Source organism: Heterocephalus glaber, unplaced genomic scaffold (genome assembly GCF_053883595.1).
Source record: "Heterocephalus glaber isolate CG9 unplaced genomic scaffold, H.glaber_assembly_v1.0 deba00001497, whole genome shotgun sequence".
Taxonomy (NCBI): Eukaryota; Metazoa; Chordata; class Mammalia; order Rodentia; family Bathyergidae; genus Heterocephalus; species Heterocephalus glaber.
Window position 1 is genome coordinate 52,560,451 of NW_028258320.1, and position 26,882 is coordinate 52,587,332.

The window sequence follows — 26,882 nt, forward strand, 5'->3', positions numbered from 1 at the left end:
CAGGAGCCACTATGACAGTTGGGAACCACTGTCCACCAAAATAGCCATCTTTGCTATCTGGAGCACAGAAACTAGGCCTGTGCCTATTCCTTGGGACATGCAGGTGACAGAACCAAAGGTAGGTGGCCAAGTGTGCATCCACATCCAGGGAAGGAGGCTTCTGTCCTCTGCTGAGCTGGAGCCATTTCTTCACTTTCCCCAGTTCTCTTTTGGCTAGATCTAACTTCCTGATTACTGCCTTGTGATATCTGGAGATTGGGAGTAATTATAACTGAAAGAGGCTTAACAAGCACTTTGAAAAGGTTGGAATTAGCCTGGACTTCTGCAGAGATGGCTGTGCTATGGATGGATCACTTCTGAATGGACATTTCTTTTCAGCTGTCCTGGGGGGCTTGGCAGACGGCCTTGGGCCTCCCCCTCTCCTGTCTGTACAGCTGTCTGGACACTGTGTCTATTTAAATGCCATAAACCCTTTTTAAAGGGATTGCTATGCTACCAGAGCAAAATGTGCAGGGTATTTGAATGCGATTAATTGCCTCCATTTTATTGTATCACAAACGATTGCTGCACCAGGTTACTCAAGGCCTAGGGTAATTATAAGTCAGAGCAGATGAGCCCCTTTGCACATATTTATTTAAAATGCACCAAGGTGAGATATTTTTAGCATCTCAGTGTGTCAGGCAGTGGTGATGGTTTTGACGATTGTGAAGAAGGCCGACCTTGGAGCAAGGGCCTAATGTTGGTGAGTTTCTCAGGGTTTTCAGGGCTGGCAGGGATGCCTCTGTGCTCCTGTTGTCCCAACAGAGTGTAGGCTGTGTCCCAGGACCACAGCGGACATAAGGAAACATAAGGAGCAGGCAGGTAGGGTTTGGGGAACCCCCCTCCACCCCCACAAGGCCTGGCAGAGGACAGTGACTGTTAGCAGGTTTAGGAAGGGTAGCTGAGACAAAGAAGCATGGAGGTTACTAGGCATTCGGAACTCAGGCATTTAGAAATCAAGGGACACAGCCACCTGGGGAGAGCCAGGCTGAGGCCATCTGAGGGCAGAGACTAGTGGATGGGTGCAGGGGAAGGCCAGTAGGTGGATATAGTTGCTGGTTTCTGGGGCCCTGTGTCCCCTCTCCTACCTCTGGTGGACCTTTCTGTCTTCAGGATGCCCCCTTGCCCTGTATTTCTTACCACTGCTGGCTCCGTACCCCTGCCTGGGAACTGACTGTGCTTCTCACAGTCATAGCTAGACAGCCCCCCTCCTCTGTCAGAGTTTGCAGATCTCCCATGTTCTGGGTCCCCTGACTGGTTCTTGGCTCTGAAAAGCTGATTGGCCTGGAAATGGGCCACTGCAGAGAGGGAAGACAACAGCATGCTGTTGGGTGTCATTTTCAGATGTAAGTTGGTGGTACAATTGTAGGCTCCTTCCTGCCCTCTAATTAGCTGCCTAATTAGGGGTCTTGGGCTGCAGGCTGTGGTTGCTGGGTAGGTATCTAGGAATGTGGGTAGGGTGAAGCCTGTCACAGGCCTGGCCCTAGTCCTTCCCTCTACTAGGAGAGGCAGCCCCAAGGTTCTGGCTGGACCTGGGGATGCATCTATTTATATGTAACTGAGGTTCAGATTTGGTGTCTAGTGGGTGTCTTCTTCCTAGCCTAGACAGTGTTTCTTGTTTATATGCCCTCACATGGAAGAGAGAGAGAGCTCTCTGGGGTCCCCTGTAAAGAACTAAATTCCATTCATGAAGGCTACATGCTCATGACTTAATACTACTGTCAAAAGAGGGCTAGGTTTCAACATGAGAATTTGTGATGGACATAAACATTCAATTTATTGCAGTTATTTAAGTGGGATCATGCAATTTGTCTTTCGTGCCTGGTTTTATTTCACATAGCAAAATTTCTCAAAGTTCATCCATGTTGTAGTTTGTGTCAGAATTCTTTTCTGTTTAAGGTAGATATTTCATTATTTTTATAGACACATTTTGTCCATTTATTGATGGACACTTGGATTGCTTTTTTGTCTTAGCTATTGTGAATAATACTGTGAACACAGGTGTGCAAAGAACTCTTAGAGGCCTTGTTTTCAATTCTTTCACTTGGAAGTAGAATTGCTGGATCATAGGGTAATTATATGGATAATTTTTGAGCAATTATCATACTGTTTTGTACAGCAGCTGCCCCATTTTGCATTCTAACAAGCAGTATACAAGGGCTCCAGTTTCTCCATATCCTTTCTGACACTTGTTATACTCTGATTTTTCTGGCAGTAACTTCCCTAATAGGGGTGAGGTACTGTCTCATTTTGTGGTTTTGATTTGCATTTCTCTGATGTCTGCAAAGACTGATCCTTAAACCTCATGAGAGTCTCATTCCTAAGGAGAAACCACACGAATACGAGGTCTATACGCTTGGGATCTGAAGCATCTGCTGAGGAGGGGCCTGGCCCCAGGGGCTGATTTTGTTGAAGCTGGTTTCATTGAGCAGAGAGGCACAGTGACATTCTTATTGAGAGTGAAATTTGGTGGACCATTTTCGATAATTAAACACCAGGTCATGCAGTTGGGTGCTCAGGATTGTTGGTCAAGTTAGAGATATAAAATAGAAAGATTAGCATCAAGTGACTGACATAAGAGTTGTGATGGTTTATCTTTGATTGGTTTGAGAGATGCTGGCTCTTTGGGTTCTTCCCTCATTAAACATGACTGAGTCCCTGGCGTCACCTGCACAGGCTCTGCTGGTTCACCAACTTAGAAGTTACAACTTAATGCCTGGCTTTCCTTGCCAAACCAAAGCTCTGAGAATTCCAGTGGAAAACTGGAAGTCTTCATGGGAAGGACATTTTTTGCTGGGTGGAATTGCTCTTCTACCAGGCTTTCACCCCTCTCTGAGATGACAGGTTGGCCTTGAAGAATGTGGGAGATGGACAAACTCTTCGACTATCTGGAACTTGGATAAATCATGTCCCAAAGCAGGTGATTTTGTTCTCCGAGGGGAGAGGAAGCTGGTAGTGGTCTACTTAACTCTGTGGCAGTGAGAACACAGTTCCGACCAGCTTGAGGATGGGGTAAGGCTTTGTCTCTGGGTTATCTTAAGACATCATAACCCCCTGGCTACATTGTGAGGAATCCAGGAAGGAGTGAGGGTGCAGATGGAACACGTTCCATGATGGCACTGTACTAGTATGATATGAACCCCCAGTAGAGCTATCTCAGCATTCTGTCCTCTGTCAAGTTCCATTCAGGCTCTGGCCACAAGCACATGGTCTGTGTGTACCTGCTTCTAGGAATGTGTGCCCTTTTCAGGAGCCAACACAGTATGTGGGCACTGCCTCTCCCACCCCTGCTTTGTTCTCTGCAGTTCTGCCCATCTAATGTCCAGGGAGTGGTGTGGCCATAATTACTTCCAATACAGATTGTCTAGGAAGGGCTAATGAAGTCTTGGAGAAAAATCAATCCTTTTTTCTCTTGGTGTGAATACTTGTCCTAGCCCCAAGGGCCATTCACTCCTTTCCTCCTTTCACTCTTCCCCACTTGCCACCTAGTGTGATTAAAAACTGGAAATATTCTTGGCTCCCAGCAAGGGGTTAGAAAGGACCATGTGTCTGAGAAGCTGCCCTCTTCCCCAGCACTGCTTGATTGTGTTTATTCTGAATGCAGAAAATTGAATTCTAACCTAAGGCTGCAGTTACCCTAAGTTTGATTGTCACAGGGACTTTTGATGGGAAGGGGCCACCCTCTTCCATCTGTGGAAAATAAATGGACAACAGGTATGTTGGCAGAAGAAAAAGTCTGCAAATTTATTAATTTTTTAAAAATGATGTTCAAGGGTGTCACAGGAAACCAAATACCCAAACACGGTGGGATCTGAGAGGTGATGGTCTATGTTTATAGGAGAAGGGGGTGGTGGAGGCCACTTAAGGGGAGCAGATGATTTCTAGGAATGATGAGAGGACCCCTGTTAGAACAGGTAGGGTTGTGCTAAATGTGGCAAGGCCAGTCTGGGGCTGGTCCACTCCCAGGCCCTCGGTGAGGACCACCCATCTTTCTAGGGGAGAGTATACTTTCAGGCAGATGAGCATTGTTTAGACAACCTTTCCTGTGTTTGCTCCTTTTCCTGTGCCTTCAGCTCAAAGTAATCAATACCTCACAGCAGCAGAAAGTGGGGCGGTTCAGGCTGAACTCTTCCACCATGTGTACCTCAGCACTGCCCTCCTTTGTGCCAAGCAGCTTCTACCATGCTGTTGCACACCCCTCTGCCTCAGGGCCCTGAGCAGCCAAGTCCTCTTCCCTAAGTCCTCTCTTCTGCCTCTCTCTCAGCACCCAGCTAAGCAAGCTCCTCTCAGGAAAATCCTCAGTCCTTTGTTGAGACCCCATCCCGTACCTGTTCCTGTGTCAGCTGGGCCCACTCTGTTTCACACTGGCCTTTGCTTTCAAGGAGTACGGCCACTTCCACAATGAAAACAAGATAACATGCTGATGGAAAAGAACCCACTCCATGTGGATTTCCTGTTTTCCCATCTGCAAGGCCCTCGTTCCCGAGCCATTTATGGAAGGCCTGGCTGGTCCTTCATTGGGTAGCTACTCATCTGGGCTCTTTGGGGTTGTTTTGGTGATGCTACCCTTGCCACACTGTTCAGTTCACCAGGCCTGAGTGTCTCAGCCAGTGGCTCCTCCCTCTCTACTTCCCATTCCATCTTCTACAACTGCCTGCTGCTGTAATGCGTTTACCTTCCCAACTGAACTCTGGAATAAGTTTTGTTAAGATAGAAAAGTAAACCCACTGAAATTTCAGTAAGGATTGCATTTAAAATTGATTGCAAGTTGATGTTTTACCCATCTAGGGACCCAGTGCTTTTTTACTTGTGTGGTCTCATGTGTTTCCATATTAATTCTTCACATTTTGTTATTTTTATTATACTCTGTTCTTGTAGTTATTATGTATAATATTTTGTTCTTGTGAAGAAGGAAATTCTTTTTTCCAGTTTTGAAAAATGGTTGACTCTATGCCTTCTTCATGTCAGCCCTGACCACCCACTCACATGCATCTGCCTCTGCCCTCTGCTTTGCCCTCACCACTGAAGGAAGGGGCTGCTCCTGGGAGCCAGCCTGTGCCTGTGGCTAGAGGAGCTGGATGGGCCATAGGCATGGTGCTTACCCCCAGGCCTGCCGAGGGTTGAGGGGAATAGTAAGATTCACTCCGGGCTTAATATAGAGTGTTTGGGACTTTAGAGGACAGATACATTCCTTGTCTGAAGTGCCAAATGTGTGCCCACCTGAAAGTTAATGTGCTGTCATTATGCTGTCTGAGGGCCTGAGGCAGGCATCCGGCAGATCCCCTGAGAAGGAGGCAACTGGTCAGAGGCTGAGGGAGCACTGAGAAGTAAATGTGGAAGTGTCTGATGGGTGCAGCCCTTAGGAGGCAAAGCGTGTCTCTTGAGTATGGCATGTCGCTTGGGGAGTTCAAGAGCCACTCACTCAGATGGATATTTTAAATGTGACTGGCTTTGGGGCAATGAGAACAATTTGGTGTTTTGGCAAGAATGTCCTGCAGCCTCCTCCCCTGGCCCCAGTGAAGCTGGCCTTCACTGAGTTGGGCTTTTCCCTTCACCTTCCCTCTAACCTCCGTGCTGCCCTGTGCATCCTCTTCCCCTCTGCACCCCCTTCACCTTCTCTCTGCACCCAAGCAGAGTCTGGCTCAAGTGCTCACAGAGGCTCCAGCAGCTAGCTGCAGTCAATTTTCTGTCCCCTCCCCAGGCCAGGATGTCAGGAGTGGATGTGGTCCTTCTCCAGCTGAGGCCTGGGTACCTCTTCCATGCAGGTGGCCCCAGTGTGGTGGGCTCAGAGCTCTTGCAGAAGGGACCAGTTGTTTGAGGAGTAAGGAAGGAATGGACAGACCAACCCCAGGGGAGAAAGGGCCCAGCCCAGGAGTGCAGCATCTCATTCTTCAATTTATAAGGAAAATACTAAGATAATTGGCAGAAAAAGGCCTTTCCTACAGGCCCCAGCCACCTCAAGAGATTTCCTATCTCCCCTCTGACACCAGAATCTCTAATGGACCCAGGGGAGGGCTGACGAGAAAGAGAGCATCTGTGGTTAGAAGTACATTCCCGGGGCTTCAGCTGGTGTGTGGCTGGGCCAGAGCTCCCTGTCCCCCACGCTGGTGGAACCTGTTGATGTGGCCCTGTGGTGCTACCCTGCTCAGCCTCCCTGTGCTGCCATCTGAGCCAGAAGATGCTAGTCATTGTCATGGTAACCACTCAGAGCCTGATACGTGATCATCCCATCAAGAGTGTTGCTAGGACCTCCCCTGGGCTGGTGGCTCACTAGATCCCCTAAGGAGGAGGTGGTTCTTAGAGGTTCCATGCTGCAGTGGCTATGGCCACAAAAGGCTTGGAGACATCTGGGTCCGGGGATGTAACCCAGTTGTCAGCTTGGAGTTGACAGTGGGTCCTAGGCCACCCTGAGGCTGCTGGAGTCAGCTCTGCCTTCAGCCGATTGTTGGCCCCACTCTGTGTGGCTGCTTCTTGGACTTTTTGCCCTTAGGACACCAAGATGAACAACTCCATTTGGAGGCCGCCTGGGTCAGTGCAGTTGCTGTTTGTCCTCCACTTCGCAGGCCCTACCTCCAACACTAACAGGGTGAAGGCCAGTTGTGCAGGTGGCTACTTATCTGTGGTGTTTATACCAGTGGTGAGGGATGGTTCCTGTCCTTACCATCAGTGCCCAGCCTCTCCTGGGACATTTAGGCCCTGAATCTTGATTTCTGAAATTTAGCAACCCATGTCCTATGCTGCAGATGTTAGGACCTTGGTTCCATGATTCCATTGCACGATTGGTTGCCACAATGTGGAGAGCATCTGTGAGCCTCGGGAGGCATCACTGAAAGCAAGTCTCAGGTGGCAACAAGGACTTAATGATGTCCAGCGGCATTTGTAAAAGTTCCACAGCCACCAGCCTGGCTCTGCTGTCCTTGGGCATGGGCTGCTTGTGGTCACTGCAGTGCCTGCGCCTGGCTTTTTCCACAATACTGTTTTCTCATATTCCAACACCACAGGCTTGGCTTCTGCTCCTGCCTCATCCCTGCTCGTGGCCACTCTGCTGAATCTACCTCACTCACTCAGAGCAGAATGAGTCCTCGGGTTGCCCAAGCAGATGGGCTGGGGTGATCCCCATTTGACAGGGAATATGCCCCTTGTTGACTACATTAGTTGGGGCCTCAGATGCTTTGATACTGCCTTGTGCTTGGGTTTTTGCTAGTTGTGGTGTGCGTGTGTGTGTGTTCCTCACTCTGCCCCTCACCCCCTCAGGGCTACATGCTGGGCTGAGCTGAAAACCTGTCCCCACCTGGGAACCATGGGAATAGGAGGACCTGATGAGGGACCCAGTGGGTGAGGGACTGCAGAGACACATAAAGTAGGCAGACCCAGGCCTGAGTCCCCACAGGCTTTTGGGGAGGTGCTCAGCCTGGTCATCTCATTGGCAGGCCTGGCAGCAGAGTACATGCCCAACCCCTTCCCACTTCAGAGCTCTACCCAGCCTGGTTCTGGGATTTAAATTTAATAAGTGAGGCAAAATCTTTCCTGCTTAAGATCCTATGGGTGGTGTGTGGCCTCAGAGTGCTCAGTCTGTCTCATAACCCCCTAGATACACCTTTCTGTGGGCCTCAGAACCACAAACCTCTATTGAAGCCACTCTGACCCTGTCCCTCTCCACCCAGGAACCTGCTGTGTGCCCAGCCCAGACTGGGTGGGGGGTGATCCACTCAGGGCTGGTGACCACTCTCAGACTTCATTCACTCCACCTCCCCCACGGAGGGGCCCCCACAAGCAGAATTTCTCCCGGAAGGTCAGGGCTGCCGACCAAGTTGGCTTTGAAGAAGGGGAGATACTGAGGATCAAACAGAGCCTCCTCCAGGGGGCTGGAGATGCTGTTGGAGAACCAAGAGGAGTCCTGGGCACACAGCTGCAGGAGGCTTCCTTAGGGCGGAAGGAGAGGTAGCCCCCTGTGGAAGGGGCCAGAAGTGGATGGAGGCCTTCTCCTTGCCTCGACCCAGGAGAACTGATTCTGCTGAGGGCAACGTTGCTCTGAGTGGCGTGCTGAGGAGTGCAGAAGGGATGAGGGATATAGTGGGGCTGAAGGGTCCAGAGGGGCTGAAGGGTGAAGGATACAGAATGGCTGAGGTTTTCAGGATACCTTCAGTGTACAGTAGAGCTGAGGGATGCATCGGCCTAGGACCTGCAGCCATATGGCACACCCTTCCTCCATCAGGGCTGCTCTGGAGTTGTCTGTGCCACTGCTGCAGGACAAAGAAACACAGCCTGTGGCCTCCCGGCAGAGCCAGTATTGAGCAGAGCCAAGCATTTATCATATGTTCCTAAATGGGCCAAAACACGGTGTGAATGTGCTGGGCTTGCCTCTTGGGGTCACCCAGGCTGTGCTTTTGTACCTTAAATAGCTGCTTCCCTCATGACTGGCTCAGGAGGAGAGCTTTCATGTCTGTCTTCTCATTTTCTTCCCTAGACAGGTGGATGTGTGCCCAATCCCTTCCCTCTGGAGCTGTGAGGAAGCTGAGGTGGGAGAGAGGTGGCACCCCTGGTTTTGGGTGGCGTGGCTTGGGAGGACCAAGCAAGGTAGACAGCTGAGAGTGGTTCAGCTCAACAGCCCTGGGCAGGAGTGGCCGCCTCCTTGCTGGTCCTGCACTGAGATGTCAGCGGGGGAAGGGAGCTTCCCTTGCCTGGCTGATGTGGTTCCCAGGGCCAGGGATGCAGCTGTGCAGGCCACAGGCTGTTCTTTTAGGTTCCAAAGTGACTGCAGGTACTCTTGCCTGAGGCAGCTCAGCCCATGCCTCAGCTTCCTCCTCTGAATGAGAACTGCAAAGGCCCATCCCTGTTCAGGGTTTCCAGTTGCCTCTTTGGGTCAAGAGGCCTTGTGACAGCTTACAGGCTTCTGGGGTGGTACAGGGATTGGTTGACCCTTACCAGGACAGTCAGCCTCTGTCCATCTAGAATCTGACATTCTCGGCCTCCCCACAAGGCCCAAGGCCCAGAACCCACATGGGCCAGCACACCTCTGCCGACTGCTGTCCCACAGCTCTGCCACTACAGGCAGCACTAGGGTTCATCTTGAGCCACACACTGAGGCCCACAGGGCAGGCTTCAGGGCCACACAAGCGTGGCCTCAAACCTGCTGTTTAATTTTTAGTATTTAAGTCCTCAAAAGTTTAAGACTCTTAATATTTAAAACATATAAAAATGGAGGGGAGGAATGTAAAGAACTACTGCACACTGGTCTCCCAGCCTCACCAAATACCACCTTGATGCGAATCTTGCCCTAACCATTACTCCTCCCTACCCTGAACCCCATACTGGGCTATCTGGAATGAAGTGCAGAGAGCAGTTATCTTGTGCATCAATTTTAGTGGGTATCTCCAAAAGATAAGGACCCCTTTTAAAAACATACCCATAGTACTTTCTCACAACTAAAATAATCTCAGTATCAGCAAATATCAGGATTGAAGTTCTCCTAATGGCCTTATGACTCTTCTTCTTCTTATTTCTCTGAATCAGGATGCAAATGAGTCTATACAAAAAACAGAGCCTCTCTCACTCCATCACTTCCTTTTGTTGTTTATTGGTTGAGGTCCAGATTGCTCTGTCCCAAGAGTTCTCCTTCTGCTTTTCACTGTTGTGTTACTTGGAGTCCACTGACATGACCCTCTCTGAGTTGGCTGGACAGTACTCACTGGGTCATGTGTAACTTTGAGCCAAGATGCTGGTCAAGGAGCCAGGCTTTCATCCAAGGCCAGGTCTGTGTGCATCTTGATGCGGGTGGCAATGACAATACGTGCCAACCTGATCACACCTTAGGAGTTGCAGCCAGGTGTGGTGAGGCTGTATTCTTTAGGAGACTCCAGGGGAGGATTTGTTTCCGTCCTTTTCTAGTTTCTAGAGGCATATCTTGACTTAGGGCACACTGTCACTCAGACCTCTTGCTTCTGTTTCATGTCTCCTTTCCTGACTGTGACTCCTGCCTCTGTCTTGGCCTGTTAAGGACACCTTGAAACATTGGGTCCACTTGGATAGTCCAGGATGCCCTCCTTGTCTCAAAATCTTTACCATATCTGCAGTGTCCCTTTGTCATGTAAGGTGACACGTTCATAGGCTCCAGGACTTGGATCTGGGCCCCTCCCTGCATCCTACCATCATTCTGCCTGCTACATGTGCCATGGTTTGTTGCCAAGTATGAGACTGTCCAACTTTCCCAATGACACGCCATGCTGTGCTTATTATGCCTCATGCATCAGCCCCGTCTCTGCATATTTCTGCAGTGTGTTTTTGGGTTAGTTCCTAGAAGTGAGGTACGTGGGTTGGAGGGTGATGCACATGTATTGTGCTAGAAATTGCCAAGTTCTCCTCCATAGGGATGGCATCATTTTTTCTTCCACAGGGTGCCTGCCACAGGGCATGTTGCCAGATGCTTGGATTCTTGCCAGTCTGGCAGATGAGACACGGCATCTCATTTTGTTTTACTTTGCATTTCTTCTAAGATAGGCAAGGGTTAGCCTCTTTCTATTGTTAGAAGGCCATTTAATTATCTTTGTCATGTTTTTCCTCTTGAGCTGATGGGTTTTTTTGGGGGTATTTTTGGTACTGGGGATCGAACTCTGGTCCTTGCACTTGCGGGGCAGATGGCCGAAATCCCCAGCCCGAGCTGATGGTTTTTAAAATTTTTAGATGCTCAGTATATGTTAGGAATGTTACCCTTTTATATTTGACATAAATTGCAAGTATTTTTCCAGCTTATTTGTCTTTCAAGTTGGTCTAGGTGTTTTTTCTATGCATGGTATTTTACTTTTACATAATCATGTTAATTATTTTATGAATTGCTTTTGAATTTGGGGGTCACAGGAATGTGGTCCTTATTTCTATTTAGAGAAGACTTCATGTTTTCTTCTATCTCTTCTAGGTTTAATTTATTTCATGCATCTAGAACTTATTCTGGGATATAACGTTAGAAATGGACCAAATTTTATCTTTTTATATACTTACTTAGGTATCCAAGCACTGCCTATTACAAAGTTTAAGCTGGGCTTAGGGCACACATCTGTAATCCCAGCACTCTGGGAGGTTGAGGCAGAAGGATTACAAGTTTGAGACAACCTGAGTAAATTACCAAGATCCTGTCTCAAAATTAAAAATAAAAAAGAGCTGGGAATGTACTTCAGTGCAAAGGCCCCGAGGTCAATCCCCAATATTATAAAAAAGCTAAACAATTTCCATAAATTTGAGATGCTGCCTATGTGATATATGAAATGTCTTTGTACAACTGGGTCTCTTTCTGGATTTTCTCCTTTGTTCCACTGTCTGTCTGTCTGTCTGTCTGCACTAGTGCCACTTCCTACTTTTTTTTCCCAGCACTGGTGATTGAACCCAGGGCCTTTGCACTGAGTTATGTCTCTAGCCACTTTAAAAAACTATTTTATTTTGTAATAGAGTCTTGCTGATTTGCTAAGTTGCCCAGGCTAGGTTTAACTTGCAGTCCTCCTACCTCAGCCTCTCTGAGTACTGGGATTACAGGGACGTGCACCAAACTGCTATTCCACACTTTTATACTGTGGGACTTTTATATAATATATATGCCTTACTGGCCAGCAGGGCTGGAAGTATCACCTTTGCCCTCCATGTAAGTGTGTGTGTGTGTGTGTGTGTGTGTGTGTGTGTGTGTGTGTGAATGTGTAGCTACTTTTGTTGATTGTGCTTGCAAATGAATTGTATTACCCACTTAGCGGGTCTTGGGGGAAAAATTTTATTTTTTACCGAAACTATATTAAATTTATACAGGAAGTTGGGATTCACCTGTTTCTGGTGTGAATGTCATGTCCATGTGCCTGATTGCTTCCCCGTTTCTACACTTCTGTTGCCCTGTCTTTTAGGAGACTATTATAGTTGTGGGTATTGCCAGCATATATTATTTTATTTTATTTTGCTTTTATACTACACTTGATCTTAGCCAAAAAGCCAAGAAGCGATTATTTTGCTTTTATAAAAGGGGTTTCACCTTGATTAAACATTGGAACTGGTTTTTGTGCTCATGAAGGCCGCAGTTATTTTGTATGTTAATTCGTAACGTGCTGTTTCACTAGTTTTTCTTATGATTATAGTAGTTTGACCATTGACTAGTTTGATTCTGTCAAATCCAGATAAAAACCCAGTTTTCTGCAAGCAGAGGTAGTTTGACATCTCTCATTCTGGTTTTGGCCTCGAACCTGCTGCCATTTACTGGCTGGGTTAGAGACTGTTGGGGATGCACTGTGATGCACACCCCGCCCCCCCAGTTTCCTCATCTATAAAAGGGGAGTACTAGGACCTGCCCCTAGGGGTGCTGTGGGGATTGGGCATGAAAATGAATGTAAACCACCACCACCACCACCCCCCTACCTGCGTCTGGGACACAAGTACATTGGTGGATGAGGCTCCACCTGTGGATGTCTGTCCATATCCTTTCCTCTGCCTATGAGGCAGTTTCTCTGGCTAGTGCTAAGAACCTTCTGTTCTGAGTATCTGCTTGATGTCTACTGTTATAAAGTCAGTCCCTGTTCTAGGCACTAGGGAAATTCATACTAGAAAAAAGATGGACTCCTTGCTGACACCCTGTAGCAGGGACAGAGACACTCAGTAACAAATGACTGTGATCTGTCTGGTGGAATAGCTCACCTTAGTGATGTGGGGTCAAGGGCTTGGCAGGACCCCACAGGAGAGTGCTGGGAGTTGAGTCCATTAGTGATAGGAAGAAGGAAACAGATGTGGCCATTTCTTCCATAAATATAGTGAATGGGGGCAGAGAAATATGTCCTTGGACTGTCTTAACCCTGTATGTCTGGTCCTGCCTCTGCATAGGAAGAGAAGGAGACTGACTGCCTGCATGCCATCTGGTCGAGTGGTGACGGCCCAGGCTCTCATCTACTGTCTGATGTGGGGCCTTTGTGGAATGCACTTTTCCAGGAAGATATGCTGAGGCTGCAGCCAGTGCAGAGATACAGAAAGGAAGGTTGGTGCCCTGTGGCACATGAGTGCAGGGTGTCTATTTAGTCATACATCCTACATGGGTCCGCAGACAGCAATAGAGGATTTTATAGACCCTCATGATACAGGTCAGGATGAAGGGATGGTGGGCCAGGAGGTTCCTGAGGCAGAAGTATGGTCAGACTTCTGCTGTTATTACTGGTATTTTGTCTTCAGTCATGGATCTTTCTTTTGATTCTTCTGTTTTGAGATAGTAAAGTCAGACAAACCTGCTGCCCCAGGGCACAGATGTAATCACAGAGACCAGAGCCTTGGAGGCAAACCAGAACCTTCTTTTTGGGTCTCCTTCCTTTGCCAGTTTCTGGCTAAAATGACCACTGGAGAAACAGAGGAGGAACCCCTCCCCCAGGGCCAAAGCTCATAACCACTAGCTGGAAGGGGACAAGTGGCCAGGGACTTGGGTCCCTGAGCCTGCACCTCTCTCTCACCCATTTTCATAGCCCCCAGCAGCACATGAGCCATCATGGAGCCTGGGGGCTAGTGGGTTGCCCCTACAGACTTGAGGCCAGAGAAGCTAGAAGCAATGGTCCCAGGCAGGAGTGGTCAGTGGCCACACATGCTCTGCTTCCTACCTCTTGTCATTAGTGGGAGAGAAGACACACCAGTCATGGCCCAGGAGCTTAGAAAGGAACCACGCTGAGGTATGGGATACAGGACCTAAGGGGGCACTGGAGTGGCTGTGAAGGAGCCAGTGCTGTATTGTCTCTGCCTATAATTCAGGAAGACCCTGTCTATGTGGCAGAAGGGACAGCAGGAAAACCAAAGGGAAACATCTGCTTGAGAAACTCCCCCAAATTCAGAGTTGACCACTGATGGCAAGAAAGAAGGGGACAAGGAGTATCAGCCCAAGAACTTGACATGGACACATGGGAGGAGCAGCAGGCCAACCTGGCTGGGACCACAGACCAACTGTACTGTACCTCAGATGCACCCAAGTGTGGGTGGTATCAACGGTGGTGTCAGGTGAAGGAGACGACACACCCGGTGGGCAGGCCTTCATCCCCAGAGCAAGAAGAAACCCTGGTAACAGCCAGGAAGGTGATAGGATGCTCAGGTCTCTAAAGGGGAGGGGAGCAGCATCCCCTGGGTTCACAATGCACAGAAACTGGCTGAGAACTACAGCTCCTCCAAACTGTTGTTGTGTGAGACCAGGAAGCATGGTCTTCATAGACCGAAGGGCTCAGTCACTGGCCTGTGTGTCCTTGGAGTTCAGAGTTTCTCCAGGGAGAGTGAGGCAGAGGGTTGGCCCTCCTCAGCAGCTGCAGACACCTTTTCCAGGCCTATCCAGGCACAGAGCCTCTGGGTTTGTGCTGTCCAACACTGGCCACTGGACAGAGCCCTGGAGGGGATGGAGCCTCATCTGCTCCCCAGTGACTCGTTTGGCATTACCCAGGGCTTTAGAGCTTCACTGGGTGGGATTAGGAGTGGTTTCATTATAATATTTAGAGACTTTAAGTACCTGTTTGTCAGGCATTTGCTTTCTGGGGAACAAAAATCATTTGGAAAGAAAAAGAGCTTGGAGTGAATCACTTAAATCTGCAAAATACGTAAACAGCATTCAATTAAAATGACAATTACACTGCCATTAGTCACCACCCTATTCTGGGCTGTACTGTGGCATTTTCCCAGGCACCCTGCAGCTCTGGCATCAGTGGGTTCATTCCACTCAGATCTGACTCTGCTTCCTCCTAGTCTGAGTGTTAGTGGATTACTGGAGGAAGTGGCCCAGAAAGCCAGACCAAATTCCTTTGAGGAAATAGCTAATCGGGACGCTTGCTCTCAGCTGCCAAGGTTTAGCCATAAAAGAAGTTTCCACTGGCCTTTTGAAAACACTACTATGTTGGACCTGTGGTACTTGGGATCCCTCCAAACAGGGCCAACACAAACCCCTATGCTTCAAATTGCTGCTCAAGGGAACCTCCCTGTCAGGGCAGGAAAGGGGTGGGAAAGGAGCAGACAATGGAGGCCAACAGAGTCAGGCTTCTCTGTCCCAGCTTAAAGCTCTTCTCACCAAAGAGATCTCCGATGTAATCAGCTTAAACTTTTAAGGGAAAAACCCAGTATCATTCCAAGCAACTTACTGTGTCCAACAGTCCATGGGCGTCTGCAGCTGGCCTCCGTCAAAAGTGGCATGCCAGGCCAGCAGCGGGTAGGGTGCTCCCTGTCTCCCTGCACCTGGGTTGAAAATGGTGAAAGAGGTCAGGAGCCTGATCTCAGAGGATGGGGAAGAACTGGGGAGCCCTTAATATGTGGCTAGGTTGGCAAGTAGAGAGGACAGAGCAGATGCTCAGTAAGAGCGTGGTGCAAGGTGGGCCAATATCACTGATCCCAGAAAGATGCTGGGTGTTTGCGGATGGTGTGCTTGGGAAGGTGTGCAGAGATTCTGAGCTTCCTGGGGTTGCCGTAAGAAAGTCCCACAGTGTGATGGTTTCAAACAACAGAAATGCAGTCATGCAATTCTGGAAATTAGAGGTCTGAAGTCAAGGCAGGGCTGGCTCCTTCTGGAGGCTCCGAGGGAGGACCACTCTGGCCACTCCCAGCTTCTGCAGGCGGCTGTGATCCTTGGTGTTCTCTGGCTTGTGGCTGCCTCCTCTGTCTTCAAGGCCACTGCCTTCATAACACTGTGTCCCATCTCCACATGGCCTTGTTCCCTGTGCCTGCTCGTGTATTTTTTCTGTCTCTCATGAGGACAGTTGTCATTGATTTAGGATCCACCTCAATTCTTGACCTCAAGACCTTCACTTTAATTATATCTTCAGAGACCTTTATCCCATAAAGGCCACATTCTGAAGCTCCAGGTGGCTCTGTCTTTTGGGGGCCTCTTGGACACACTAAGGAGTGGTGGAGGCATTCATTCTGGGGCCCCAGGGAAGAGCCTTAGCGAGCCACCCATACTGCCAGTACCTTACACAGGGCTGCCACCTAGAGTGATGTGGAAGCGTCTCTTGAGTTTTAGTTGAACTGAGAATGTTTCAGGACACAGAGATCAAAGATTCAGGAGACCTAGATCCTGACCCTGCCTCTCGCTGCCTCCCTGTGGATGCTCCATAACCATTACCTGCTCCTGGCTAGTGTTAGGGACTGGGCATGCAGAAAGCCTACAAGTATCCCTGGTCAGCAGACTGTGAGCAATCTGAGCCAAAGAAAGGCATTCTTTTTCACAGTTCCTATAGACAGTTGACCTGTACATGAGCTGCTGTGTACAGACCCCAGAAAGGACTGGGTCACATGGGCAGGCAGCTTTCATGGGGGAGGAATACAAAGGATAGAATACCCAAGGGTTGGCATCTTATGGGAGAGCCTTGGCTCACTGGCATTGGTGCCCCAAGTGCAGGACCTGCTTGGGGTGGCTTAACAGCCCATTCTTCCCTCCCAGGCCCCATCACTGAGAACCCAGCCAGTGCCTCTGTGCTGAGCCCTGCTGAGCTGGGCAGGAAGGCCTGCATCCCTCCCCCACCCAGCCTGCCCCTCCCCAGCCCTGTGAGAATGAGTTTCTGCAGAGTCAAGTTTCCAGGCCTGGCCATTGTCACTCCCTGTGTGTTCGATGGGCTGTCAGGTGAGAGACATCACTGTGCCCAGCACCAGATCACCTGTCTCCTTCCAATCCTGTGCTCCGATAAGTGGGGCTGAATCTTCCGCCTGAAGTAATTGGGCTTCTCTGCCTCCCACATTGAAGTGTGTGTCTTGGAGGCAGACAGGCTGCTCTGCCAGCCGGCCTGTGCTGCGATGGACAAGCCCCTAATTCTGCTCTCTATGAGCAGGATGAAGTTTCAGCTGGAGAAGGGCCTAGAGCCGAAACCAGGTGGGCTGGTGGCCTGCTGTGGCTGACACTTATTTTCATTCTGAATTTTTCAACTGGCTTTCAAAATAACAATTTGAAAAATGATTGTGGGTAGTTCAGAAAAAAATTCCTCCCAGCTTAGCTCTGCTAAGCAGCCTCATCCACACCTGGCTATGTGCTTTTCTCTGTCATTCCTATTCTGTGGCCTGCCAGCCCACTGTCATTCTTGGGGCTTCTTGTGTCCTCAGGGACTCTTTATCCACTCACCTGCTGGCTAGGTTGGGTGTGCGGCTCTTTCTGTCCTATCCACAAGGCAGGGTAGGGTGACGCTGAGGCCACTGTGTCGTTTGCTCCCTGTCAAAGTCTCACTTGGAGTCTGTGGTGCCAGAACAGGCCACATCCTCCAGCACCCACGGCCCTGCAACCAGAATCTTCCCAGAGTGTCCCTTATCCACTGTCAGAAGAGCTTTCTGCCTGGGATCCCCTGCAAAAAGTACACTGCACACTGCCCTGTTTCCTGCGACCCCCAGCAACCGTGGACAAAGGGAGGGTCCTCGCCCCTACTCTGCAGGGCTGAGTCTCAGGAAAGGCCTCCAGGGATAACTCTGAGTCAGGACAGGACCCAGGCAGGGGCCACACACTAACACTGCAGGTTTCTCTGTGGTCGCAGAAGGGTGGCCTCAGAAGGTCAGCAGAAGGCATGTGGTAGTATACATGGTACACAGAGCTCAGGTCACAGGGTTAATTGAGAGTGACCTAGGATGAGGTGCCCAGGTAGTCCAGCATAATCACCAGTGTCCTTGTAAGTGAAAGAGGGAGGTAGAGTAGGTCAGAATCAGTGAGAGAGTTTCACAAATTTTGCTGGCTTTGAGGATGGAGGAGGGCCAGAAATGGATTCTCCCTGAAATCTCCAGAAGGGACCAGTGCTGCTAACACCTTGACCTTTACTCACTGAGAGGCCAGGCATGTGATGTCTAGAGCTGCAAGAGAATAAATCTGTGCTGTTTTGAGCCTTGTGATCACAGGGACCACAGGAAGTAGAAACACATCCTATGCCCTGGTTGTCCTGTTTTGGCAACTGGCTTGGCTCAGCCTCCAGGATCCCTGTGCTCCACAGGCCCAAGAAGCAGATACAGCCAGTGTTTGGAACTTTCCAAAGCTTCCTCGAAAAGTTGCGTGAGGTTTTGACCACTAGAAGGGTGGTTCCCTGGGCACTGAATGGAGGTTTGCCAGTGGGAAATAGTCAGCAACAAAATGTGTAAGTTGTGTGGCTTTGGTTTTCTTCATCACACTCTAGCTCTGCTTAATGGAGGACTTCATGAGCTTTGGGTGCTACAAATTGTCAGGGTTATGGAGGGCTTGCAGTTTTCCCTTCACAACCAACCTGTCTCTCGGGGTGCTTTCAGAGGGCTCAAAAAGGGCTCTAGTTGCTGGGGAAGGTGGTAGCAGGTATGGTACAGGGAAGTGGCAGGAGCCAATGAAGGTCCTGCCCAGACAGTGAGCAGTGGGGAAGCTGCTGGGAGTTGTTTCTCCAGATGTTGGCAGAGGCCCCTACCACCGCAGCAAGAGAAATACAACTCACTCCTCACAAGAGTGCTGGCTTGGCCCTCTTGGGGATGGGTCCCACTGCAGGTCTGTGAGACGCTGCTGGCCCTTCCAGCAGATGTTTAGGGTCACTTGCTTTGCTGATGTTGACCTGGGGTCAGTGGAGAGAGGCACAATCTGGAGCCCGGGTTCCTGCGGGTGGATCTCACTGCACAGGCAAAGAGGTGGGCATCTTTGAGCAATGGGATCCAACAGAATAGCATGGAGCTATCAGTGGTAAGAGGCTAGTGGGCCAGGGCTCTTGGGCTCCCTAGGACACTGAAGCCGGAGCTTTGTGTCTGAGGCTGCCAGCCACTCAGGGTGCCTTGACCAGAGGGAGCCTTGATAGAAGGTGACCTTGAGAGAAGGTGACCTCAGTGGTCCTTCTGAGGTTCTGCCTGTGCTTCTGGAGAGGACTGGGGCTCCCCAGAGCTCTCTCCTGGGTAGGACATCTCATACAATTACATAGACAAAAGATCCCAGCTCAGTGGGTGAGTGATGCCTTCATACCCTTTGTGGACAATCACAGTACTGGGTATATCCAGGATGGGGGTGTCAACTTGGTGATATTCTTACCTAACTCAGTTTCCCTGACTTTGTGACCCCAGCAGTGGCAGATGACCTCACATTCTACTTCATATTTGGCTCTTTTCCTTCTCAAGGACTGAGAGCCAAGCAGGTCCCTCTAGAGACTCAGTAATGGACCTGGACCTGGTTGAGCAAAGGTTTCAGGAAGCAGGAAGGCCATCTGAGGGTTTGGACTGGTTGCAAAGTGTCCAGCTATGGTGCAGCAGCCTTGCCCGAGTCCTTAGCCAAGGGTCACAGCTGAGTCCAAAAAGCTCAAAGCTTTGCCCATGTCTTTCAGACAGAAGGCTAGGGTTGCACAGTGGCAAGGCTTCCCTCACCTGGCCCACAGGACGGCTCTGACCTCATCCCCTTATACCCTCCACCACTGGCCCTTGACACACCATCCATACACAGCCTCTGGGCTCTGAACTTGCTGTCCCCTCTGCCCACATGATTTCCCCTACGTCCTTCCTGTCCATTCAAATGTTTATTTCTCAGTGAGGTTTTCCCTGGAGACTTAGTGATGAGTCCTGCACCCACCCAGGTCCTGCTTCGCTATAGCATGTGTCACCATCTGAAGTTCTATGTCGGTATCATGTTCCTCAGTCATTCCACTCTACCCTAAGAAGTGTACTCTTCAACAGCTTATGTCCATGTTGGGGAGTGAGGCAGAATTTCAGTTCTCCGCCTTCAGGTCTCCTTGCCTATCAGTTGACACAGACAGCTCAGAGGAGAGAAAGTGCACACATTTGCTGAGTACACGTTCCGTGTGGCCCTGGATCCCTTATGTGAATGAAGTCCGGAAGCAGCAGCGTGCAGCAGTACTTAGACACTGACTTGTGAAGAAGCAGCTAGACATGTGGAGAGGCCTAAAGGAGAAGAGTTGTAAACAAGGTTCCTGCAGAGGTCTGTGCAGGGGACAAGAGTGTCGCTTTCCTCCTGGTGCTGGGAGGGCACTTTCCGAGTAGGGATTTCATCTCCTTCATTTAGGAAACAAGATGGCCAGTGATCTCCTTGCACCTGCTGTTTTTTAAGTACCTTTAACTCAAAACAGTCAGTATGCCAAAGTGGCATATTTTTAACTCTTTCACCTGCTTGACTCTGTTGTGCCCAGCAGTGCCTGGCTTGAGGGAGGCCACTTGAGGAGTGCTGCCGAAAGGATGGATGTGAATGTCAGCTGTCAAATCTGACTTGGCATGACTCCTGGTGCTAGGTTGGGCCAAGGTGCCAAGGGGCCAGCTGAGAAGTTAAACCTCCCTCTGTTGGACTTTCTCCAGTGACACTCTCCAAAGTCAAGTACCTAGTCCTAGAGTTTGCATGTCAGTGAAGCAGAAGATGTGTGAGATGATGTTTGCCAGTTTTCTATTCTTTCAACATACATCTGAGCACTTGCTCCTGTTCAGCTGTGAGGACTGGGTCTCTGCCCTCCAGGGAGCTTAAGGCTGAAGGAGAGATAGCAAACACTGGCATCTGTCAGAGGTGGCCCTTTCTTCCTGTCATGGGCACCACGGTTGGCCATATCCCTTCCTAAAGCATCTAGGTTTTCTCTTTTAGGATCTTGTAAGATCCTAAAAAGTTAGCCAGTAAGGGCCACAGACCACGTGCTAAGTTGCTCCAGGTTTAGCTATCTCGAGTTCCCCTTGGTATTGAAATGCCGTTGCCTGACTGGATCCTTTGCTCATCTGAAGATCGTTGGTGTTCTTCCCCCACAGTATCCACTGGTGCTGGGTGGGTGTGGGGGTGGCTTTCCACCTGCATTTGGTCTGTGTGGTCAGGAGCCACTGCTGTTATTAGGAGTGGGACTTGATTATGGTCCAGGATGTACCATTTGTGTATTAAGTGTGTGGCCTCCATTTCAGCAGCTGGGATATCCCACTTATGTTCCTGGCTGAAGACTGCAGAGTAAGCCCATTTTAACACCCCAGGTTGACAGTCCACAAAGGTGGCACGCCTTCCCACTGTTTTTCCCATTTCAGCCACAGTCCTTCTCTGAGAACAGCTTGAGGACTTTTCACTGCAGCTCAGCCCAACAGGGCTCAGAGCTCCCAGGGGACCTGGCCAGACTGAGAGCCTTGTAAGGGACAGTCCAGGCATCTGAAGCTCTGGGGTCTCCTCCTTGACCTTAGTCAGGAGCCCTTGGGGCAGCGCCTCAGGGGCCTTGCTCACAGTTGCCTTCCTGTGTCCCCAAACATTTGTTCAGGGAGAATCCAGTTGCCCCAATATAGGCGCACAAGTCTGGAGAGAGTACTTCTAGAACAAGAGTGAATAAGACGATTTGGCTTTGCTTATGCCTGTGATTTTCATCTTTAAAAAAAAAAAATTGGTGTGCATTTCTGGTTAACTTACCAGTTTGGGAAGTCGTGGAAAAAAATATAAGCTAAACCTGGCTGTCCAGTGTCCTCTTGGCAGGTTCTGGGTTTGTGTCCCTGTTCCCATGGCAACCATTGGAGAGATCTGTGCTTATCTCAGGGACATTTGGGCTACTATTTTTTTAAAAAATGAGATCACTACCCCCTGTATAGAAGCCCTGCCTGGACCCAGAGCTCACTCGCTGACCATGTTTCCTGACTGTTTATGCTCCTTCCAGAGACCCATCTCTCCCATTGCTCTTGGATGGGAAATGCTCCATCTCTTACTGGTGGGGAAGGCCTTGGCAAAGACCAGGCAAGGCCAGAACAGGACATTCGTTGTGGCCTCCCTTCCATCACCTCTAGACTCCTTCTCTGCATGCCCCCCATAGCCCACTACCCCATGCCTGCTTCCAAACCTCAGTCTTTACAGGACTCTGCAGTGTGGAGATGAGAGAGTGGGTGTCTTTGGAGGCAGGAAGTGATGCATCCCTGGGCTGGTGTCTTCCTGGGGCATCAGCCCTGGCTGAGGCATTTTCAGGTAGAGCTTTGCCGGGGTCTTGGTGGCCTGCATAGGGACCTGGCTGGGTTTGTACCATTGCCAGTTTGGCTGGGTGTGGGTGAACTCCAAGATTCAGAGACACTCAGCCATAGCCAGATGCCACCTTTTTCCCCTATGGTCATCACACCTCAAACTTATTTCCCTGGGCTCAGTGTGCCTATAAGTCCCCCACCCCCATGCATGATTTTACCTTGGAAACCACATCCATAATTTATGAAGGTCACTCTCTTTGGATGATGGGGGGATATTTAGGGCTCAAGGGTGGAGAGAAGCTGCTCAGTGCTATATCCACAAACCTTAAAGATCATCAGTCACCTGGGCAGATTCAGCATCACCAGTGTGATCTGCAGGATCTGTGGCAACATCAGCATCTGTCACCAGACATCCTTGTGGTAATATGACAAAAACCACAGCCAAGAAGTGGCTGCCTGTGCTCTCACCCACCAGTGGGGCTGCTTTCATTTGTCAGGGCTCGCTTCCAGTTTCTGCCCATCCCAAGCATTATCACTCTACACAGTTTACACTAAATAGTGAAGTGTAGCATCCGTACTTGGCATTGTAAAAGTTGATCATATCATTAAAAGCCTTTATGCATGTCAGTTCAGTAGCTTATGTGGTAGTTTGTTGAGCTTACCTATCTGAGCCTGGAAGGTTGCTGGATCTCCCTGTGTTGGGAAGTCTGGTTGCTATAAATAGCATTGCCGTGAACATCTTTGGACATACAGCACCTTCATCTTAGGAACATTCCCAGGAGAGGGAATGTTCCTAAGATTCCCTCTCCTGGGAATGTAGGTTTCCCCTCAGGGTGGATCCAGAGTTTTGGCTTCAGACTGGTGCCATTAAGATGTCTATTCAGCTTCACGCCATCTGGCATTGGCTGAGGCACCTGTGAGCCTCTGCCCCATCCCCTGAGTCCCAGAACTGTCCACATCCTCCAGGCCCTCTGGAGACCACAGTGTGGAAGCTCTCAGAAATGGCTCTGATTACCTGAGTCACATGTCCTGTAGGGGCTCTTCATGATTTGAAGGGAGTTGGAATGCTGGTTCTGCAGCCATGATTTTGTGCCTTAACTCCTGGTTTCCTTTTGGAGATCTTTGTGATTCTGATTGACATTCCTTGGCCACAAGGGACCCCAGGCACATGATTCAGCTCATTTAATGCTTCTCACTTCTCTCCTCATCCTGTTCCTCTTTGCCAAGCAATTAGTAGTGTATTAACGATGTCAGCACTGCTAGTTGACACTGACAGTTGAATGATTAGAGGACATTTCGAATTATGGGCTGGGAAGGGACCCTATCATCACAGAAAGTCCTTGTGGTGAGAATAGTGGCCCTGTGGTTGATGGGGGCTTTCTGGGTACAGTGCTCTGTGCTAAGCAGATTCTCTCACTCATTTCCTGAGTCCCAGAAATGGGGTACTGGGGCTTTGGAAGGTGAGGCTACCTACCTAGGTTATGGGTGGTAAGGGACCAGGGCACCAGTGCAGCATTGCCCAGCTGGTCTCATGGCTCAGGCTCATGCCTGGTGCTCTTTGTCTGGGCCCTACCTATCTGCAGATGGTGCCTGTTCACAGCGCATACTGTTCCAGGCTAGAAATCCTGGTAGGGTGTAAGGTTCTTTCTATCCTGCCCTGAGGCCAGAGAGAAACCTGCAGCGTTAGTGTGTCATCTACCTGGGTCCTGTCCTGACTGAGAGTTGTCCCTGGAGCCCCTCCTCGAGAATAAGCCCTGCAGAGTGAGGCCAAGGACCCTCACGCTGTCTGTCCAGGGTTGCTTGGGGTTGCAGGAGGCAGGAAAGTGTTCAGCGTACTTAGCACAGGTGGGCCAGGCAGAAAGCACTTCTAACGGTGTGGAAGGAAAGCCCAGGACAGATTCTGGGGGAGGGAACTACAGAGCTCCTGTCCCCAGGTGTCCTACTGAAATGCCCTTCTCCCTCCAGGTGTGCATTGTACAGAAGCGGGACACAGAGAAGATGTATGCCATGAAGTACATGAACAAGCAGCAGTGCATTGAGCGCGACGAGGTCCGCAATGTCTTCCGAGAGCTGGAAATCCTTCAGGAGATAGAACATGTCTTCCTGGTGAACCTCTGGTAAGCTTACCCCATGAATTTACCAGGGACATATGCTGGAGAAAGATTTGCCTGCTGGAGCTGGATGAAGGTCCATCTCCTCTCCTGTCTGCACCCCACTGCTGCCTGGCTCTCATGCCTCTGGGATGCCTTGACATTCACAGGAGTGGATCCACCGGTGCCGCTCCTTCCTGGCCCTTCCCCATCAACTTGCCTTCCTGAGCCCAGGGCCTTCTTGGGCCTGGCAGAAGCCCAGGGCTTACTGCAATGGAGATGTACCTCCTGTGGGGTTTCTAGCCCTGAAGTCGGTGGGGAGAGTTTAGGAGCAGATCTAGAGTTTCCTTCAAAAAAAATAATGAGCACCAAGACCACCTCCATGAGGCATAAGATCTTGTAGCACCTCCCTCTATGGGGCTTCTCCCTGACCCAGGGGTCTTCCCTGACTGCTGCCCATAGAAGACTGTGTTCTATGATGTCCTCCCAGCTGGGCATGGTTCTCAAACTCTCCATGGAGCACATAGATCCTTGCAGTGGGAGAACCCTGGCCCAGCAGTCTTGAAAGGTTTAGGTGCGCTTTCCTTCTAGGCACCTGAATGTCCTTTAGTCAACTTTACAGGAAGAAGCACTGACTCCCATTTGGGATCATGAAAAATAAATATGTTCTATTTGACAATGTGCCTGGGGTAGCCATTTCAGGGACTGCATCAGAGCCCAGACCTGCCCTCTGCCCAGGTATTTACTTAGGGTCACCACAATAGGACACATGACTTTAAAGTAGACAGTGGCCATTTCTCAGAGGCTACATACACTGCATGGCTCAGGAATAATGTCACATGGCTCTAGAGTGATGGGACAATGGGACTGGATTGAGCTGTGGTGGGAGCCTGGCCTTTCCAGGCAGCTGGGCAGAGACAAGGGTGCTGATCAAGGACATAGGGTGCAGGCACAATGGAGCTTTAGCTGCCCAGGCCAAGAGGACAGCACAAGGAGCTGCTCTTTTTGCCTGCCCTGTGGCCTTGTCTCTGTCTGTGTGTGGCCACTGTCCTCACCCACTGAGACCCTGGGTGCTCGTTGCTGTCTGTTTCCAGGCAGGCCAAGGAGGCTGGCAGGGCAAGAGAGTGTCTTTGTGATCTGTCTTGTTTTCAACATTTTGGGGACAACGGTTTTAAAGTTAGGGACACCAAGTGCTCCTTCATCCTACCCTTGCCACTTAGTGGCCAAGGAGGTCAGGCCTGGGTCAGGTCAGACCTTCAACCTCAGACAGGGTGATCTTTCCCTGGAGAGTCAGCAGGACAGAAGGAGCTGGCTGGAGGTGGGTCCTTCTGTGAAGAAGACCCTGGATTTCCCTCTTGTGGGGCTCAGGAATGCTTCTGCACCAGCCCTCCTCAGCTCTCTCTGAGTGGACTAGTGGTCAGGTACATAGGCTACTGGGTTGGCTTTTCCTGCTAGCTCTGTAGCACACTAACCTCCCTGTCCTCAGTCCCCTCGCCCCTGGAACAGAGATGGAATGGTCCCCTGTGCTGCCGTCTGCAGCATCTACTGGGCAGAGCACTCTGGTTTGGGTTTGTGAGCAATCACTTTGGTTGATATGCTTGTCCTTCCCTCAGGCTACAGTACCCCCATCCTATAGGCCAGCTTGCTGGTGATGTCTTCTGCCATCTCAGAACCATTCTGGGTGGGGCTACCATAACCAAGCCTGTAAGTGTAGGAAGCTACCTCCTTTGTTGACTCCTGGGGCCTGGCCTCCTGAGTCCTTTTGCTCTGTGGGTCTCCTGTTGCCCCTTCCCCAAGCCTTAACCAAAACCACCTTCTCCAGGAAACCCTCCACTGACGATGAAGATGGGTTGGATGACTTGTAGAAGGCCATCACATGAAAAGTGAATGTTACAATTATCTCTTAAAAGAGCCAGTTATTTAAAAATCTGAGTTACCTCTGAGAGCTCACACACAAAAAAACTGCAAAGTAGGAGGAGGTCCTTAAAGTATTATTTTGCCATCAACACCATCATCTTTATCAGCAGCACCACCACCATGACCAGCATCATCACCATTATCAATACTACCACCCCATCATCACCACTACCATTATCAACACCGTACTACAACCATTATCACCATCATTACTCCTAACTACCCTAATCACCATGACAACCATCATCACCATGACCATCATCACCGCCACTATCATCACTATGGCTGCCGATTATTAAATGCCAGCCCTGTGCCCAGCATTGTGCCAAGCATTTCTCTCACACTGTCTCATTTCTTCTTTAGCAACACTTCAAAGTAGATATCTTTATTTTCTTATTATAGAAAAAGAAACCAAGCCGGCCTGAAACAACTGAGAGATATCTTCTATTTGTTACTAAGGCATCTCCAGCCCCTAACCTACCTCCAGGATAGGCTGTTCTGTCTTTCCCCAAGGTCTTCCCTCAGAGCAGCTCTGAGCAGGGGTAGAGTCAGTGCCTCATGCGGAACCCTTGGTAACAAGAATCTGGTGAGGGGCTGTGGTCCTCAGACGGTGTCTTAGTCACTTTCTTTGTTGCTGGGAAAAAATACCCAACACCCTCGACGTAATGGAATAGAGGCTTATTCTGACTCACAGTTTTTAGAAGTTTCAATCTGTGGTTGGCCAGCTCCAGGCAGAAACCCCACGGTGGAGGGGTCTAGCAGAGTAAAGCTTTCACCTGGGAAGAGAGATAAACCCTTCCAGGTCACACCCCAGCAACCCACCTCTTCCAACCAGACTCACCTCCTAACAGCAAGTCAGCTATAATGCCCTCGGAATCCAGTCCTTCCAAACACATGAAGCTTTGAGGGCCATTTTGGATCTAGACTAAAAGACTGGGGCTGTGTGTCAGGTGTGGAGGGAGCTGTGACTGGCTTCCCAGCTGTGCATATGCC

The 26,882-nt window shown here is 49.9% G+C and overlaps 1 protein-coding gene and 1 pseudogene across 4 annotated transcripts in view; one reads left to right on the forward strand and one right to left on the reverse strand.

The window, feature by feature from the left end:
• Positions 1 to 26,882, forward strand: part of Stk32c (serine/threonine kinase 32C) — a 94,180-nt gene that overhangs the window by 50,842 nt on the left and 16,456 nt on the right. For all 4 annotated transcript variants that reach the window (XM_021253251.2, XM_004838712.3, XM_021253252.2 and 1 more), the window contains one exon: positions 23,848 to 23,999. In XM_021253251.2, coding sequence (XP_021108910.1) covers positions 23,848 to 23,999 — 152 coding nt within the window. The remainder of the gene's footprint in view (positions 1 to 23,847; positions 24,000 to 26,882) is intronic.
• LOC147825697 (U2 spliceosomal RNA) lies at positions 11,933 to 12,015 on the reverse strand (annotated as a pseudogene).